We start from the raw sequence: 17295 nt of genomic DNA on the forward strand, positions 1-17295 counted from the left end.
TTTCATACAGGCAGATGATCAGGCGGTCCAGGACTCCAGGGTCCTGAAGTCGTCTCCTGTGCGCATGTCAAATTGCACGTGCATAGCTTGCGTGTTGTGGTGGTTTGTATTGTAATCACCTTCGTAGACACTGCTTTTAGCGATAAAAATACTTTTCAATCCGTTCAACTCAAACCTTGTTTTTAAATGGGAGGCACACAGAAAAAGAAGGTAATTGTCGCCGTTAACTTATGTCAGACATTTGACAGTGTAGGCAACGTGGGTGCTAGCTAGCATTGTAGCTAATCGTTTGTTTTCCGTCGCTGGTGGAGTTTAGTAAAAATGATGAAAAGTGTTTAAGATTTTGTATCGGGTTCATTCAACTTGTTCATAAGGTTAAGGTATATAACGGAGTCTCTTGGTCTTTTTTTGCAGTATGAGAGTGGTGCTGCCACAAACTATATCACCAGAAACAGAGCCCGCAAGAAATTACAACTCAGCCTTCCCGATTTCAGGTAAATCCATTTTCGTTTCATTTCAAGTACTGTTTATGTCATCATGCTGACATGTACCTGCACAGTTGATTTTAAACTGTCGGGCCAACAAAGTCTCTTGTAGTCAACAATTGATTTGTTTGGATTTTCAGACGATTATGCATTCTTAAAGGCATTTACCCTCATGAGCCCAAGCACAAGAAGAAAGTGAACAAGGGCTCCACTGCCCCGAGAACCTTTTACCTTCTCAAAGACATTCGCTTTCTTTTGCATGAGCCAATTGTTGGCAAATTCCGAGAGTACAAGGTAGTGTACAATATTTAATACCTAAACACTAATATGCTTTTACATGCTGTATCTTTGTGTGTTGTTTTGACTGCCCTTTATAACTGGTCTTTCTTTGTAAAGATATTCGTTCGCAAGCTTAGGAAAGCTTATGCAAAAACAGAATATTCTGCAGTGGAAAGGCTCAAGGATAACAAGCCAGCATATAAATTGGACCACATTGTCAAAGAAAGGTAAGAAGTTCATCGGTGTGATCCATCGTTAAGTTTAGCAATGTAACGAATTGGAGAATCAATTCAACTAATCCGCCTATAACGAACAACTTCTATTCTTGTTGTATTCCAGGTATCCCACATTCATTGATGCTCTCCGGGATATTGAAGATGCACTTTGTATGTGCTTCCTTTTCTCCACATTTGCTCGAACAGGGAAATGTCACGTGCAAACCATACAGCTGTGTCGGCGCCTCACTGTGGAGTGGATGAACTTTGCGATAGCCTCCCGTGCCCTCAGAAAGGTGCTAGCTTTAACTAATAACAGTCGAGTTCGATTTCAAAATGGAATGTTTTTTCACACGGTCATTTGGTTGTTTGGTTCCCTGCAGGTTTTCATCTCTATCAAGGGAATATATTACCAGGTTGAGGTGATGGGGCAGCTAATTACATGGCTGGTGCCGTATCAATTCGCCCATGATGTAAGTGCACATTAATGAAAGACAGCATACTGTATAATGATTTGCAATTACTGCACATTCAGCAGACCAGAAGTTCATAGTACACCGTTGGATACAATTTGTGAATAAATGCTTTGCTCTTTGTTTTGCTCATTAGCATCCTACTGATGTTGACTACAGAGTCATGGCAACTTTCACAGAGTTCTACACAACTCTCTTGGGCTTCATCAACTTCCGGCTCTACCATTCTCTCAATCTGGTTTACCCACCAAAGGTAGATGGTTGAGTGCCTAACAATTGTTGCCTGGGCTATGTGAAGCCTCACATCAAGTCAAACAGTTGTATTTTTGCGATAAAATAAGCAGTACAGATAATGGATGGATGGATATTAAATCTCACATTGAATAGCAAACCTCTACTGTATATTATATTCTGTGCTGTTAATGTTTGGTTCTTGTTGATTTTTTTCTTAGCTGGATAGTAAATCAGAGCAGGAGCTAAAGGACACAAATGAGGAGGACTATGCCTTGGATTCAGAAAGCTACTTGGAGGTAAAAATTACAATCAAACCTCGTTAAATAGACGTTAGAGTGTCTACTTGGTGTGCTTGTGAATGACATTTGATTGTGAATTTTCTTCCACGCAGAAACTCTCCGCCTTGAGTTCGAGCCTGGCCCGGGTAGTTTCTTCTGCAGAGGAAGAAGAAGCGCAAGTGGACCACTTTCCTGTTGATGGGGTACAAAAAGCAAATGCATGATTGGCTGCTTCAAGTGTTAATATATATACAGAAATGTACCTGGTACTTTTGCGTCATTATTTCCTCCATCCACTTGATTCTGTCTATACTTTTTTCTTTACCTCTGCTCTGTGGTGTTAAGCCCAAGTACTTGAATTCCTGCACGTCTACTCGTCAACATTCCATTGGCCTACCTTTCTTTCACACATACAAGTCACAGCTAAATATTGATGTTTGCTTCAAAACTTGAAGTTACTTCCAGCTCTTAAACATTCTATGTTGTGGTAACTTGACTCATTGGCTCTGTATAGAGAAAAGAATGAATTGAACTTGTATCAGTGGGTTTAAATGGAATATGATGCTCTCTTAGGAAGACATGGAGAAGTTGGAAGAAAGAGAAAGGGAGCACAAGGAGCTGGAAGCCCATAAGAAAATCTTTGAGGGATTCAAGTTTTTCCTCAACAGGGAAGTCCCCAGAGAGTCTCTGGCTTTTGTCATCAGGTGAGTCGGAACCACTGCACGTTCATACTGTCAACGCTAACGTGCTCCTGCTCCGTCGTCAACTTGCGGCATCAACATTGACAGGTGCTTTGGTGGCGAGGTGTCCTGGGACAGGACCGTCTGCATCGGGAGCACGTACGATGAGACAGATGAGACCATCACACATCACATTGTTGACAGACCCAGTGTTGGCACGCAATACATCAACAGGTAAAGTAAATGTTGCATTATCTATTTGAAGTCAAATGTGTGATTCTGAAAAATCAACTTCATAATGTTTAATGCGTTGTCATTTTCAGGTACTATATCCAGCCACAGTGGGTGTACGACTCTGTCAATGCCAAAATAGTGCTTCCTGTGGAGGACTACTTCATGGGAGTCGCTCTTCCGCCTCACTTGTCTCCATTTGTGGAGGAGAAAGAGGGAGACTATGTTCCTCCAGAGAAATTGAAGATGATGGCGTTGCAAAGGGGCGAGAAGCCGGGTAGGGCCTTTGTTAAGTGTTGAAGGCTAGAACTAGTATGATTTGAAAATGTGTGCACAGCCTTGACCTATTTTTTTTGTTGCGCATTTAAAACAAGGGTGGTGATTGTCGTGGTATTCTTGCTTCAATACTTTAAATGTATTCTTAACAGCCCAGCAAAATGATGAAGAGGAAGAGAGTGAAGAGGAGGACGAGGAGGGTGAAGAAGATGAGGAGGAAGAAGACAAGGTCCAAGAGAATAAACTCAAGAAGATGGAGCAGCAAAGATCCCATCCTAGGGTTTGTGACACTCAAGCGAGTCATCTCCTCTCATCAGTCCTCACCCGCTGCTTCATATACCATAAAAAATTGACTTGACCATTTCAGGTCAAAGTGACTCCCGGGAAGTTGAAAGTGGATAATCGAGCTCAGCGGGAGCAGCAGGAGGAAGCTGAGGAGAAGCGACTGGCCATCATGATGATGAAGAAAAAGGACAAGCACCTCTACGACAAAATCATATTTGGAAAAAAGAGAAAAGTCCGAGAGGTTTGTCCCATTTCTTATATAATCAATATGGATTTCCATCACGTTGGTCTGTTTGCACTGATAAGTGTCACTATTGTAACATTGAATGCCTTATTTACAATACCTGCCCTCTTATTGCTGCCATGTGGGAATGTTAAACACTAGAACAAATGTGCAGACCATATGACCTGTGAGTCAACTCTTTGGTGGAACTGAGTTTGCTCTTTTGTTCTCTCGCTCACAGGCAAACAAGCTCGCTGCAAAGAGGAAAGCTCACGATGACATTGAAAAGGCAAAGAAGAAAAAGGCCCGAAAATGACTTGTGATAAATCAACCTTTGTAGCATAATTATAACCGGTATCTAATTCCTGATGTAGAACTGACCGTTTATCATTTTGTTCCAGTCTTCAACACACACTTTTCATCGACACTCTTTTAACTTGTGGACTGTAATAGCAAAACAATGCAAAGTATTTCTTACGACCATGCAACAATGATTCAATTAAAATGGAATATTCTAGCTGTTTGTTCACACATCACCTCTGTGTAACACGTTACATAAAGACGATTGCAGTGAAGCAAAACACAAATGCAAAGCTTGACCTGTGATAAGGTCCAGTCAGGCATACTTCACCCTCCAAATGCTTCTGTTGTGGTTTTGGTGGGCTCGTTCCGCCCGGCACACTCAATATCCTCATTCAGTTCCATGTGCAGCCTCCTTGCCCTAATGTGCATTCTATGCGCGCCCACCCAGTTCGGGTCTCAGCCTGGCACTATGGGTGCCTGAAGGAGCAGGGTGCTCAACAAAAGAAGCAGTGTCAAGCTACAGTGCGTCTTACACAAATCAAGCCCGGTTGTTTATGCGCTGAACAAAAAAAAAGATTTCGCTTGTAACCTGTAGCCACAATATTAGGTACACCATGTAATGAGAGCCAATATACGTACATCAGAGCTCTATTTGCCTTTACATATTCAATTTGTAGAGAGTCCAAATGTAAATTTTGCTTAAATGTTAATTGATTGTTTCCAAAATAGAAAATTCCTGGAATTTTGAAACAATAATAGTCCATTTCTTGAATCCGTTTTGAACCCGATAGGATGTCTCAGTATTATATTATTATTATGAGGAGGAACTGACATTTTTTCACTCTCAACCCCAAATCTCCCGTCTCACCTTTTGAACCTCAGGAAAGCTAAAATGACAACAGACCTCGACAAAATCAAAATCATACATTTTTCACCTCACAAGTATCTGTACTGAAGTATTTTGCATCTGAAAACTGTGCCAAATAGGAACTTTGTGACAAGGTTATGAATGGCCAGGCCGCTTAACAATCAACTTGCAGTCAACCATACATTCCACATGTAGCATGTGCAGAAGGCAATTCAAAGAACTCGGACATACGCAAGTCTTGATCGAGTGGTACAATTGCTATCTTTGTTCTTTGGATGCCTGGATTTGTTCCTTTTTATGCTGATTTCCACCCCTCCTATCAGCTTGCAGCTCAGACTCCAGTGTGTGCACTCAATGGCCCTCTGTATGGAGACACAGGACTATACAGGCCTCTCCTCCCTCGCTCCATCACTCCCCTTCCCCCTTGTGTGTTACGCTCTCACTCACTCCCTCTCTCTCTGACAAGTGCTTGTCCCCTGACAGTGACCCTGATGTCACAGGGACCCGAGACTCCCTGCAGTGCTTCATTCAGCAAGATGGCTCTTGGATTAGAAAGTTAAGAGAGGGAGGCAGCCTGAGGCATCAGGTGCGCCTGCAGCGGCGCCGTGAAACTGGAGATAGGGGAGATCTGTTATCTGCGGACGTGATGAGTTGAGCATGCATGCAACTTTTCTGCCTCTCGTCTTTGCGTGCGTCAGGATCACATGCAAGAAATGCCGGCGTAGGCGGTAGATCAACTTGTGGGATATGAAGGGAATAAGGCAATGGTGATGGACAAGGGTCACGTCCTGCTGGATTGGATTTATTATTTATGAAGGTAAGAATTCACTGGCCTTTCCTTTGAGTTGATTTCCCTGAGTGAAGTCATTTTGTAAATACTATGGATACCAATGTGCTGAATGTAAGAATGCTTAGTAGTCTACATAACAGCAGTCATATTTAAATTCATGTCAAGTATCCTCAGTATTTTTTGTCTGCATCTAATGAAAGCCAACGTACGATCTGTATCAACAACTTTGCCTTTAATAAAATATTTACAATATCCAATTTTGAATGTAAGGTAACCAGACAGCAGTAATTCAAAACCACACATTCCGTAACATTGTTACTAGTAGTCCTTAACCTGAAGTGGACTGAATAGATTAATGAATTGGAATCGTTATGAGCAATACAATCTGGTTTTGTTTGATTATAGTAAAAATGATCATTTAATGTGTAATAGCTATGGATTACATCACATGCTTGAATCTATATTGTGCAAGCTTTTAGAGGTCAAATCTAGAAACAAAAAAAATCTAACGTGCTAAAAAAATGATGACATTTTCAATGTCAACAGTACGATTAGAGACACAAAACTATCTGATTAAAATAGTTAATGATCGATAAATATCCCAGAATACAATCATATAAAAGAAATCCATTCCATTTTACCAGTCATTGATGTTATCCCTGCTACCTGTTACCAGACCACAGTATTATATGACAAAAAAGGCACAGGGTGTCTCTGCCTGGTACATTGATGGTATCACATAGTGCTAAACACGTTTTACATAACCAGCACTCCAAACAATGCTGATAATGCGTAACTTCAGTCTAGCATTTTCCCTAACAGTTTTTCTGACTCTGGCCAAGTATTTAACACATATTCTCGGGCCTATTCCTACGTTACACAAAGATGCGTCATAAGTTATGTGAAGGTGCTATATTGTCCTTAGGTGTGAATATGAATGGTTGTTTGTATAGGGTAAATAAATTCTAAATTCCATTGTGTGAATAAAATATTTACAAGGTTGATTAAAACAAACTGCTTGTCGTATTCCATCTTTGGTCCAACACATGACTGGAATGGAATGAGAAACGGATGGATTGGGGAGAAAAACAATTCTAAAGCGCATGTGCTTCGCAAATTCAAGAGCCCTTCAAGCATCATTGAGTGCTTTCATGTGTACTCTTTCATTTTCTGATTGTTTAACATGCACGACTTGTTATGAGTTGTTTTACAGGTAAGCCTTGGATTTTCTCGACCATGGCGACAAAACACGGGAAGCACTGGAGGTCCATGTGCAAGCGTTTCATCCTTGGTGTCCTGCTGACCAGCTGCATTGTCCTCCTTTACTGCCTTTCCATGACCCAAGTTCCCTTGAGCACACCTGAGTATGGCGCAACACATGCGTGCACCCAACACTTGATCATATTTAACAGTGCGTGTGTTTGATTGCTGCAGAATTCCAGTGCCTTACTCCTGTGCCCACCGTCCATCCCGGCTGCCCAGCAGACGAAGCAGCAACAGCTCACACGAAAACCCAGGGAGGCTGTGCACCCCCAAAGTGGACATCATGTTCATGAAGACCCACAAGTCGGCAAGCAGCACCTTCCTCAACATCCTCTTCCGCTTTGGAGAGAAACATCGACTGAAGTTTGCTTTTCCTGACAGCAGGAATGACTTTTTCTATCCCGCCTTTTTCCAGCGCTCCCACGTTAAAGACTACAAATCCGGAATGTGTTTTAATATCATCTGTAATCACATGCGTTTCAACGCCGCCGAGGTAGCCAAGTTGCTTCCCCTTGATACCGTCTACATCACCATTCTCAGAGACCCCGCAGAGCTTTTTGAGTCGTCCTTCCACTACTTTGGCCGGCTGGTGCCTTTCACCTGGAAGATAGCGGGAGATGACAAGCTGGCCGAGTTCCTCCGTAACCCCCACTACTACTTTGACCCGGAAGGCTTCAACGCGTTCTACCTCAGGAACCTGCTGTTCTTTGACTTGGGACAGGACAACACTCTCGAGCCGGACGATCCGCGGGTTGACGAGGGAATCAGGTCCATCGCGGAGCGTTTTCAGCTGTTCATGTTGGCGGAACATTTTGAGGAATCCCTCATTCTGCTCAAGGATGCTCTCTGTTGGGACATGGATGACCTCATCTTCTTCAAGCTCAACGCCCGCAAGGGGTCAACTGTCTCCAAACTCACACCCAACCTGAGGGCCAAAGCCCTTGAGTGGAATGCTCTTGACTGGAAACTGTACCAGCACATGAACCGCACCTTCTGGAGGAAAGTGGATGATTACGGACGGCAGCGCATGGCGGAGGATGTGGCGGAGCTCAAAAGGAGGAACGCGGAGATGGCAGCCACTTGCATTGAAGGCGGACATGCCGTCGATGCTGGCAGCATCCAGGAGAGCGTCATGCAGCCGTGGCAGCCGGTGGGGGAGAAATCCATCATGGGATACAATCTGAAGAAGAACATTGACAAGGCCCACATTAAGTTGTGCCGCAAGATGTTGATGCCAGAAATTCAGTACTTGAGTGAGTTTGGGGTCAACCTGTGGATCACCAAACTGTGGGGCCACATTAGAGATATCATTAACTGGTGACTGGTTACGAGGAAGTGGCGACAAATACGGGTAAATAAGTGACCAATGGGGAGCAAAGGGATTCCGAGTTCTGTGACATTTCAATCAGCTACTTATTCTAATGAATGCATGCTTGATAGAAATATTTCACAATACAGTATATAGGTACAGTACTGAACTAAGTTGTATATTCTCTGTTTATTGAAGCGGTAAAATATTTATTGGATTAAACAGTACTTGTCCTTGATCATTTTCCATCTTTGCCAACTTGTTGAAAGACGACCTGATAAGAACATACCAATTCTCGAAGAGAATTTTAAAAAACAAATTCCTGATGACGTAAAAATTCATGAATTGAAAACAAGTTAGATTGGAAAACAGAACGTTTCACTCGCCTCTGCCTTCATACTGTGAATGACCGTGTCATTTTGTTGTAAAAGAGCTTTAAACACAAAAACAATACAATATAATATACATACAGTATAGAATTTGTCTACTGTGTTTTTTCCCTACAATATAACATGTGTCTGTGCTGCTCATGTGGATTTTATACATACATACATACATACATACATACATACATACATACATACATACATACATACATACATACATGCATAAAAATCTACTTAATTTACTGCATATAATATTTTTTTCCATCTATTAATGCCAGTGACATAATAGGAATGGCAATGAAATGTTCTTCTACTTGACAGCAGCAGTTGAATAAACCTTTACACATCAAAAGTAATTATTTTGGTATGAATGGGAAGACGTGTCCACTTGTTGTACACTGATTATTTTTTTAGTAAAAATTGCAAAGAGGTGGATCACCATTATTTCAGTATATTTCTGCTTGTCTGGTGGTCTACAGTGAGATTTTTCTAATGTAAAATACGACAGTAATGTAATTCCACCACTAGAGGAAGTCATGCGCTCTGACGCAAATCTGGGGGCGTGGCAGAGCGACAGTGCACTTTTATGACAGCGATCGTGTTTGCTAGTTGCTCATTATTTTTGTTCTAAATTCTGTGGAGAACAAGGCACATGCCCACGAATACAACGAAACGGATGAAGTACATATTATCTGATGTTTCCCCATCCTTACATATTGATAGATTTGTCGTTTTTTTGTTGCCGTTTTCACACGTTAGCTCTAGCTTTGCAGCTAGTGGTTGTTTTTAGCATCGTCTGTGTTTAGCTAGCGGCTAGCCGGAAGTTTTCGTTCTCTACAATTTGACGATGATATTAGCTGCAGATGCGTGTCCCTGATACATGCTCACGTTGGATGAGTGGAGAAAAATGTCGTGCAAATCAACCAAAGTGGCACCCAGTGTTGACTTTGACCACAGTTGTTCCGACAGCGTGGAATATCTGACTCTTAATTTTGGTCCATTTGAGACTGTTCACCGTTGGAGAAGACTGCCTCCATGCGATGAGTTTGTTGGAGCAAGGTAACGTACTGACAACCTACATGGACATTAACAGGCAATAATGTGTCTTTTCAATTTGTGATTTAAAAAAATATATATATATGAATGCAGGCGCAGCAAACACACAGTTGTGGCATATAGGGATGCTATCTACGTATTTGGAGGAGACAATGGGTAAATCAGAAGTTGACATTAAATATTGTTTTTGCTACATGAATTGATGTCAAAATTGTATGTCTCTTAACAGCAAGAACATGTTGAATGATTTGCTTCGCTTTGATGTTAAGGACTGCTCATGGTGTAGGTAAGAACTGAATCAAATAAAATGTGTCATTAAATCATAAAATGCAAAATGTAACTCTTATTCCATAGGGCCTTCACCACAGGAACACCACCTGCTCCCCGCTATCACCATTCAGCTGTTGTCTACGGCAGCAGCATGTTTGTTTTTGGTACCACTGAAAGCTCCTTCCTCAACCAGTGCCTACAAATTTCAATTTTACTAAGTCTAATGTTGATGTGCTTTTGAAATGTATTTCAGGGGGATATACTGGAGACATCTACTCCAACTCAAACCTCAAAAACAAAAATGATCTTTTTGAATACAAGTTTGCAACAGGACAGTGGACTGAATGGAAAGTGGAGGGGAGGTAGTATTTTGAATCTTATCAAACGTGTGAATAGCAATCAGATTGTTTTGAACCATAGTTTCTTTCAAATAATGCAAATTATTTATGGTTAAATGAAGCTTTGTTGTTACATTTCTTTGGGTTGTAGCTTGCCAGTGGCCCGCTCTGCTCATGGAGCCACAGTTTACAATGACAAGTTGTGGATATTTGCCGGTTATGATGGGAATGCCAGGTATGTTTTCTGCTCTGGTGCCTCTCCCTTTTCATAACAGCAATTTATGCAATTATGATGCACATTTTTCTTCATGTAGGTTGAATGACATGTGGACCATCAGTCTACAGGACAGGGAGCATGCATGTTGGGAAGAGGCCAGTATATTAGCAGCACTTATGGTGGAGTACAAACAAATACTTGAATGTGCTGACATTTATGTTTGCGTGTCACCCATCAGATCGAACAGAGTGGTGAGATTCCTCCATCTTGCTGCAACTTTCCCGTAGCTGTATGCAGGGATAAGATGTTTGTGTTCTCGGGTCAGAGTGGAGCCAAGATAACAAACAACCTCTTCCGGTTTGAGTTTAATGGCCACATGTGAGCTCAACTAATGCTATGGAATGTGCTAACTCGCACACTCAAATTATCTAAACGTTACGGCCTTCATCCCTACAGGTGGACCCGCATACCCACCGAACATTTACTACGAGGCTCTCCGCCACCTCCGCAGCGGCGTTATGGCCACACAATGGTCGCCTTTGACCGCCACCTGTACGTGTTTGGCGGTGCTGCTGATAACACTCTGCCCAACGAGCTGCACTGCTATGATGTGGACTCTCAGAGCTGGGAGGTGATTCACCCCAGCCTGGACAGTGAGGTAGGAATTACCAAGAATTGCTTTTGCAATTCTTGGCACTCAAAGTCACAAAGTTCTGTATTATTTGTCTCCTCACTATCTCAGATGCCCAGTGGGAGGCTCTTCCATGCAGCTGCTGTGATTCAGGACGCTATGTACATCTTTGGAGGGACTGTGGACAATAATGTTCGCAGTGGGGAGATGTACAGGTTTCAGGTGGGCAAGTGTTTATTGGTACATGTTTTTTTCCTTGGAGGCAGCCTCTGTCACCTGCGGTTCTTGTAAAGCGCATGGAGATAACTTGATTTGTCCAATGGCATTATACTGTACAAACTAGTTTAGCTTGATTTGTCTCAACTTGTATTGTCCCAATGAATCGCTTTCCTCATAAATGTTTGTCTTCCTAATCTCAGTTTTCAAGTTATCCCAAGTGCACCCTCCATGAAGACTATGGCAAATTGTGGGAGAACCGTCAGTTCTGTGATGTGGAGTTTATTTTGGGAGAGGTGGGTTTTGCTCTCATTTGTGTGACTGCTTTAGTTGACTTAGTTATTATTAGTGAAGGAACATGTTTTTTTGTTGGTCTTTTTTTTAGCGAGAAGAACGAGTCCTGGGGCATATAGCCATTGTGACCGCAAGATGCCAGTGGCTCCGCAAGAAAATCTTGCAGGCTCGGGAGAGGCAACGACAGGTCAGAAGAATTAACATTTTTTGTGGGTAAAAATCAACAATACATGATGTATCACTATGTATGCATATCAAAAGTCACATTTTGTGTCCTGTAATATAACTTACAACTTAAAAATTATTCAAAAATACATGTTTATTTTTACGAGACGAAATTATGCCTCAAGAACTGTAAAACCGTTAATTAGAATTCTTCTTGTCTTAGAGGACCAAACAGGACAGCAGTGAGGAGAGTGACGAAGGGGCCACCGGAGGAGAGACTCACAGGCCGTCGGGCAGACAACCCATGCTGGAGGTATCCATCAGGGAAGCAGAAGCACAGCCTTTTGAAGTCTTAATGCAGTTTCTCTACACAGACAAGATCCAGTACCCACGCAGAGGTAGCGTTGTCCACATGTGGTGGCATTTCTAAGCTCATAAGCGAATAGAAATGTGGGTCATGCATTCTGGTGATGTTTTGTGCAACATTAGCGATTTTCATATGAATAAATTCCAATTTGTAAAGTGGCTTTTCTTCTCTGTTTTGCAGGTCATGTTCAGGATGTTCTCCTAATCATGGATGTTTACAAACTGGCTCTAAGTTTTCAGCTCTCCCGCTTGGAGCAGTTGTGCGTTCAGTACATTGAGGCTTCTGTCGACCTGCAGAACGTTCTCAGTGTTTGTGAAAATGCCAACAAGCTCCAACTTGACCAACTGAAGGTACTTGATACTGGTTTTGCTGGTCATATCAGCCTGTCAGCAGGCTCTTCAAATGGGAACCATGAACTTGTTCACTTAATACAAATAATGTCTTGGTGTGTTGTGACTCCCATTTGTCTTTTCCTTCAGGAGCATTGCCTAAATTTTGTGGTGAAGGAATCCCACTTCAACCAAGTGATAATGACTAGAGAGTTCGAACATCTGTCCACGCCCTTGATAGTGGAGATAGTCCGACGAAAGCAGCAGCCTCCTCCCAGGCTGTACTCGGACCAGCCCGTGGACATTGGGACCTCCCTGGTGCAGGACATGAAGGCTTACCTGGAGGGAGGGGGCCTGGAATTCTGTGACATCATTCTACTCTTAGATGGACACCCCCGACCAGCTCATAAAGCCATTCTGGCGGCTCGGTCCAGGTACTGAGCCAAGGGTGCCGGGGTATTTCTTTCCAAGGCTTTCCAATTCATCACCTTTACCCTTTGAACCCTCAGTTATTTTGAAGCCATGTTCCGCTCCTTCATGCCAGAGGACGGCCAGGTGAATATCTCCATTGGAGAGATGGTCCCCAGTAAGCAGGCATTCGAGTCCATGCTGCGTTACATCTACTATGGAGACGTCAACATGCCTCCCGAAGACTCTCTGTATCCTTTTCAAACTCAAACCCTTCATCACAGTTTAGCGTCAGGTTGCCATGTTGTAGTAGGGCCTTGCAAAGTGTGTGTAGATACTGCCCTCTTGTGGCAGTGGTTAGTTTTTTCCCCATTGAGTCCAGAGGCAAAGGTGACTGCAGTGTCATCCGGTGGTCATTTTTAGGAACTACCCATGCATGTTCTATACTTCTTGTATGCTCTCATTAGAGTCATAATATAATTTAAATGAAATACTTAATGAGTCTTTCCCTTGACTTTTTCTTCTACAGTTATCTATTTGCTGCACCATATTATTACGGCTTTTCAAATAACAGGTTGCAGGCTTACTGCAAGCAGAACCTGGAGATGAATGTCACCGTAGAGAATGTCTTGCAGGTATTTATGATTGAGGGCTTCACGGAGGGCACAGTGACCTGATTGGAAAACGTGTGTGAGACATGTTTTTTTTCTTTCTCGGTGCAGATTCTGGAGGCGGCTGATAAAACGCAGGCTTTGGACATGAAGAAGCACTGCCTCCACATAATTGTCCACCAGTTCATCAAGGTGGGTGGGCTCATATCCGGCGCCCTGGGGGCTTGCTGCCCACTCGCTGCAGCTGAGCTAACCTTGTAGTCACGTCATCTTTGCAGGAGACTTGACACTCTTGGCCTGCTAGTGGAGCGGCCTCCGTCTCCTCTGTAGAGGGGGAGAGTGTTTACAGGGCGGCCGGCTGAACAAGCACCTCCTCGCGTATACACTAGCTTCAAATCGGCACTCTTATGATTATTGTTTGTTTATCCAGAAAATACTCCTCCCCTCGTCACTGACGTTTTCGTTGGGCTTGCTTCAATATTTTTCAGCATGAGCAACCCGAGCGCCGTTTATTCCTTATTTTACTCTGTTTGACTTGTCGTCTTTTTCCCCCCGTTTTTAATTTTTGCTCTCCTCCTCCCCTTCCAAAGGTATCCAAGCTCCCCAACCTGCGATCCCTCAGCCAGTTGCTGCTGTTGGACATCATTGAGTCGCTAGCTACACACATATCAGACAAGCAGTGTGCCGAGATGGGCTCCGACATTTAGGAGGATGGCAAGAGGCCCGCACTTTAATTTTGATCCTCTTTTCCCAAAAGCTGTTTACAATTTTGCCACACCATTCCTCCCTTTATACACTTTGTTTGAACCTTGCATGTTATAATCTCACATATGGCGCATTTGTTTGATAGCAAGGTGCTTTGGGGGGTTTTCCCGTCTGCAGATCATTGTGGTGTCATTTTATTTTGTTTTTATACAGCATCGATTTCAAGCCCCAAGCATGTTATGCTCTTTTTTTTTTTCCTAAGTATTATTACTGAGAAAAAAAAATACAATTATTCCCACCGTGTCCCTTAACAGCTGAAACTACCAAATGACGTGACTTGTATTTGCTGGATCAGCATTATTACATTACAAAATTACAATTATCATATTATTGTTATATTGTCGTGCTATACTGTATTGTAGAAAAAAAATCATTATTGATAACCATGTGCGTGATTAACCACCACTGTTAGACTTTACCCATGTTTACCTGACAATACAAGGTATAGGTAGTAATACATACCCAAATGTACCGTATAAAAAAAAAAAAAAATACACACTCAAGTGAGTGTGTGTTATAAATGTACTAGTATTGTCTTTTTTCTAATTTATAAACATATTCTATGTTTTGTGGCATCAATTTTGATTTAGGAGTAAGATACCAATTGTGGATCCTTTATGACGACAATAAAAATTGTGCCTACATTTGGAAAAGGCTAGTCCAGAGAGTCAAGACATTGCTTTGAGTCTTGTCAAATCCCACATTTTAATTAGACTTTGGCAAAGCTGGAATGAGTTACAGAAAGAGGCCTTTATAGCGGCTGCACTCATGTTTCATTCATCCAAGGGTAGCCGGGCCCAGGATGCCATCGGCCCTATTAGGTTTCATTTAAAACAGAGTTCATTGTCTTGATATTGAACACTGAAACAAAACAGTAGTTGTCCCCCCCCCCCCCCCTTTTTTTTTTTTTTTAATATAATTGAGCCTCAATGTTGGGGCTACATCAGCAGGTGGGCCAGGCTGTGAATTTTCAGAATGCACCTCTGCGAGGCACAGCGCAGTAGGCAGTGATGGTTCTCCTCACCACCAAAACTATGCAAAGGACAGCAGTCTTTGTCACCTTTGGGGGACTGGTGACCTCTTTCATCACCACCTTCCTTCCACTGTGGAAAACTATGAATTCAGACTTGAACGAAGTGGAAAACTGGTACTCAGGACTGTGGCACATGTGCCTCTACACGGAGGAGGTTGGCGTGCAGTGTAAGGCCTACGATTCCTTGCTGGGACTTCCTGTGGACCTGCAGATCTCCAGAGTGCTCATGTTGGTGTCCATATGCACTGGCGGTTTGGCTCTGCTCTTCGCCCTGCCAGGATTGGATGGGGTACACGTGTGTTTGGACAAGTGCGCCAAGAAGAGAAGCTTCCTGATCCTGGCCGGGGTGATGTCCTGGGTTGCTGGGATCACCACACTGGCTCCGGTGTCCATCGTGGCGTACACCACTGTTGTGGAATTTTGGAATCAAGGTTTTCCTGACGTGATGCCGCGCTGGGAGTATGGAGAGGCTATCTTCTCTGGTTGGTTTGGAGGTTTGGCTTTGGTCACCGGAGGCACTTTGTTTTTCATAGCCGTGTGCATGGCCGACTATGAGCTGCGGACAACAAGTGTGACCAACAGTCCGCACAGGATACGACAATACCGCAAGACCGAGGTTCTGTAAAACGTGTCACAAAAAAACGATTCCAATTAGAAAATAGCGTTTGACTTTACTGAATTGAATAGTTATATTAAAATGCAACTCGGACTCATGTGAGCTTTTGGACTAGGTTGATGTCTCATTTTTGATTTCCGTATATTGATTATACTGTGACATATGTTTTAGATTTTCTTTTTCATTTTTAAGTAATTGAATTCCAGATAACCATGACAAAGCAATGGATTATAATGTGACAACTGAGTGACTGTGATTTATGCAATAAATGATGGAATTTACATTTTAATAGCATCACATTAAGCAAACTGGAGAATCAAAATCTTACATCATTAATTTCAACTGGCTTTTATTGATTTATATGATCGTGAATCACAGGAGAAAAAAACCCCAAACATGATTATAATTTGTTAACATCCAAGCAATTATAAATACATACAATATAATGCTGACATTGACAGAATGTGGTTTCTTCCATGTGTAAGTGCTGGGTTAAAAAATGTGTTGCATTCCACAGCTGCAGTGTGATACAATATTGAATTTCTTGGGGGGGGGGGGGCTGGGCAAGGTCATGTACCTGGAGGTCATCAATGCACAATACTCTGGAGTGATGATTGCAATTCACAAAACTCTTGCTGACCGTGACTGACAGGATATCGATCTTCCCTCCTTGATTCTTGAATGCAGAAACACTGCCAAGGATCACGGCAACCTGATGGCAGCTGATGCTGCATGTCGTTTATACACTCAAAGCAATCTTGATGTCTCCTTCGCATGCAGTAGCATAATTCAATTAAAGTGTCTGACTGAGCGCTGAGCTGTTGTCTTGCTGCACTTTTATCAGCCTCCCGTGTCAAAAGAATTTGCATGGGGTTGTCAGCGAGGACATTACAGTATTCCCGATGATTAGACATATGCATTTTTTTTTTCATTTTCTCGTTCGTGTCATTTACAATGAATACTCATAATTGTGAGTTAAATAAACACATTACTCATGACTAAAATTCCCAATTAAATTGCATAACAGTAAAAAAAATTGAACAGGTTATTGAGAACTTAAATTTGTCTTTCTGTCATTGAGCTATTTTGACCAAAAACATATTTGCCAGTCAATTTTTATGGGTTTTCTTTCATGATGGTGTTCATGATGTGAACTTTAATTTAAGCATCAATAATATTGTTGTATTGCATGAGAATTATTTTACTTATTTTAGCTTTGTAGCAGCAGTTAGGGGAAGGCAATTTTCTGCCCCAAATCTAAGACAATGAAACCACTTATGTGTAGGGGAGCTTTAAAATAAAAAAAAATCAAATGTCATATTTGATCAAACAGTCAGTAAGACCTGCGAGTAAACCACATAACTAAAATGATCTGTGAAATAAATCCAGCCTCTCTATCCC

At 42.2% G+C, this 17295-nt stretch overlaps 4 protein-coding genes across 7 annotated transcripts; all 4 read left to right on the plus strand.

The window, feature by feature from the left end:
* The first annotated feature begins 36 nt into the window (after positions 1-36).
* On the plus strand, positions 37-4176 carry pes (pescadillo). Its single transcript, XM_061278896.1, has 15 exons — positions 37-210; positions 415-494; positions 626-779; positions 882-991; positions 1104-1275; positions 1363-1452; positions 1589-1705; positions 1905-1982; positions 2078-2167; positions 2538-2668; positions 2753-2878; positions 2968-3152; positions 3304-3431; positions 3519-3677; positions 3901-4176. The coding sequence occupies exons 1-15, from the start codon at positions 187-189 to the stop codon at positions 3973-3975; spliced, it is 1719 nt and encodes a 572-aa protein (XP_061134880.1). The 5' UTR covers positions 37-186; the 3' UTR covers positions 3976-4176.
* A 1134-nt stretch (positions 4177-5310) lies between these two features.
* On the plus strand, positions 5311-8671 carry gal3st1a (galactose-3-O-sulfotransferase 1a). Of its 3 annotated transcripts, none has more exons than XM_061278899.1 (3): positions 5311-5647; positions 6823-6984; positions 7055-8671. In XM_061278899.1, the coding sequence occupies exons 2-3, from the start codon at positions 6857-6859 to the stop codon at positions 8202-8204; spliced, it is 1278 nt and encodes a 425-aa protein (XP_061134883.1). In that variant the 5' UTR covers positions 5311-5647; positions 6823-6856; the 3' UTR covers positions 8205-8671. The 3 variants fall into 3 exon arrangements, with proteins under 3 accessions (XP_061134883.1, XP_061134882.1, XP_061134881.1); XM_061278898.1 differs by having other exon boundaries at positions 5312-5647; positions 6834-6984; XM_061278897.1 differs by lacking the exon at positions 5311-5647 and having other exon boundaries at positions 5654-6984.
* Positions 8672-9131: 460 nt separating this feature from the next.
* lztr1 (leucine zipper like post translational regulator 1) lies at positions 9132-14770 on the plus strand. 2 transcript variants are annotated; one of them, XM_061278951.1, is made up of 19 exons: positions 9132-9637; positions 9728-9790; positions 9864-9920; positions 9989-10068; positions 10158-10266; positions 10394-10477; positions 10557-10614; positions 10698-10837; positions 10916-11117; positions 11202-11312; positions 11510-11602; positions 11692-11787; positions 11989-12163; positions 12313-12482; positions 12612-12895; positions 12971-13120; positions 13399-13504; positions 13592-13672; positions 14071-14770. In XM_061278951.1, exons 1-19 carry the CDS (start codon positions 9459-9461, stop codon positions 14185-14187), a joined length of 2355 nt encoding a protein of 784 aa, XP_061134935.1. In that variant the 5' UTR covers positions 9132-9458; the 3' UTR covers positions 14188-14770. The 2 variants fall into 2 exon arrangements, with proteins under 2 accessions (XP_061134935.1, XP_061134934.1); XM_061278950.1 differs by having other exon boundaries at positions 10916-11312.
* Positions 14771-15034: 264 nt separating this feature from the next.
* On the plus strand, positions 15035-16175 carry cldn26 (claudin 26). Its single transcript, XM_061278952.1, has one exon. The coding sequence runs from the start codon at positions 15256-15258 to the stop codon at positions 15901-15903; it is 648 nt and encodes a 215-aa protein (XP_061134936.1). The 5' UTR covers positions 15035-15255; the 3' UTR covers positions 15904-16175.
* The last annotated feature ends 1120 nt before the right edge of the window (positions 16176-17295 follow it).

This window comes from Syngnathus typhle, linkage group LG5, assembly GCF_033458585.1.
Source record: "Syngnathus typhle isolate RoL2023-S1 ecotype Sweden linkage group LG5, RoL_Styp_1.0, whole genome shotgun sequence".
Taxonomy (NCBI): Eukaryota; Metazoa; Chordata; class Actinopteri; order Syngnathiformes; family Syngnathidae; genus Syngnathus; species Syngnathus typhle.

Excerpts from the sequence above, each read along its gene's own strand:
- pes (XM_061278896.1), top strand. The coding sequence starts at position 187 with ATGGGAGGCACACAGAAAAAGAAG. Across the intron at positions 495-625 it reads CTCAGCCTTCCCGATTTCAG|ACGATTATGCATTCTTAAAG; the intron begins GTAAATCCATTT and ends TTGGATTTTCAG. Across the intron at positions 2,168-2,537 it reads ACCACTTTCCTGTTGATGGG|GAAGACATGGAGAAGTTGGA; the intron begins GTACAAAAAGCA and ends ATGCTCTCTTAG.
- gal3st1a (XM_061278897.1), top strand. The coding sequence starts at position 6,818 with ATGAGTTGTTTTACAGGTAAGCCTTGGATTTTCTCGACCATGGCGACA. Across the intron at positions 6,985-7,054 it reads GTTCCCTTGAGCACACCTGA|AATTCCAGTGCCTTACTCCT; the intron begins GTATGGCGCAAC and ends TGATTGCTGCAG.
- lztr1 (XM_061278950.1), top strand. The coding sequence starts at position 9,459 with ATGCTCACGTTGGATGAGTGGAGAAAAATGTCGTGCAAATCAACCAAA. Across the intron at positions 10,838-10,915 it reads TTTGAGTTTAATGGCCACAT|GTGGACCCGCATACCCACCG; the intron begins GTGAGCTCAACT and ends TCATCCCTACAG. Across the intron at positions 11,603-11,691 it reads TGGAGTTTATTTTGGGAGAG|CGAGAAGAACGAGTCCTGGG; the intron begins GTGGGTTTTGCT and ends TCTTTTTTTTAG.
- cldn26 (XM_061278952.1), top strand. The coding sequence starts at position 15,256 with ATGGTTCTCCTCACCACCAAAACTATGCAAAGGACAGCAGTCTTTGTC.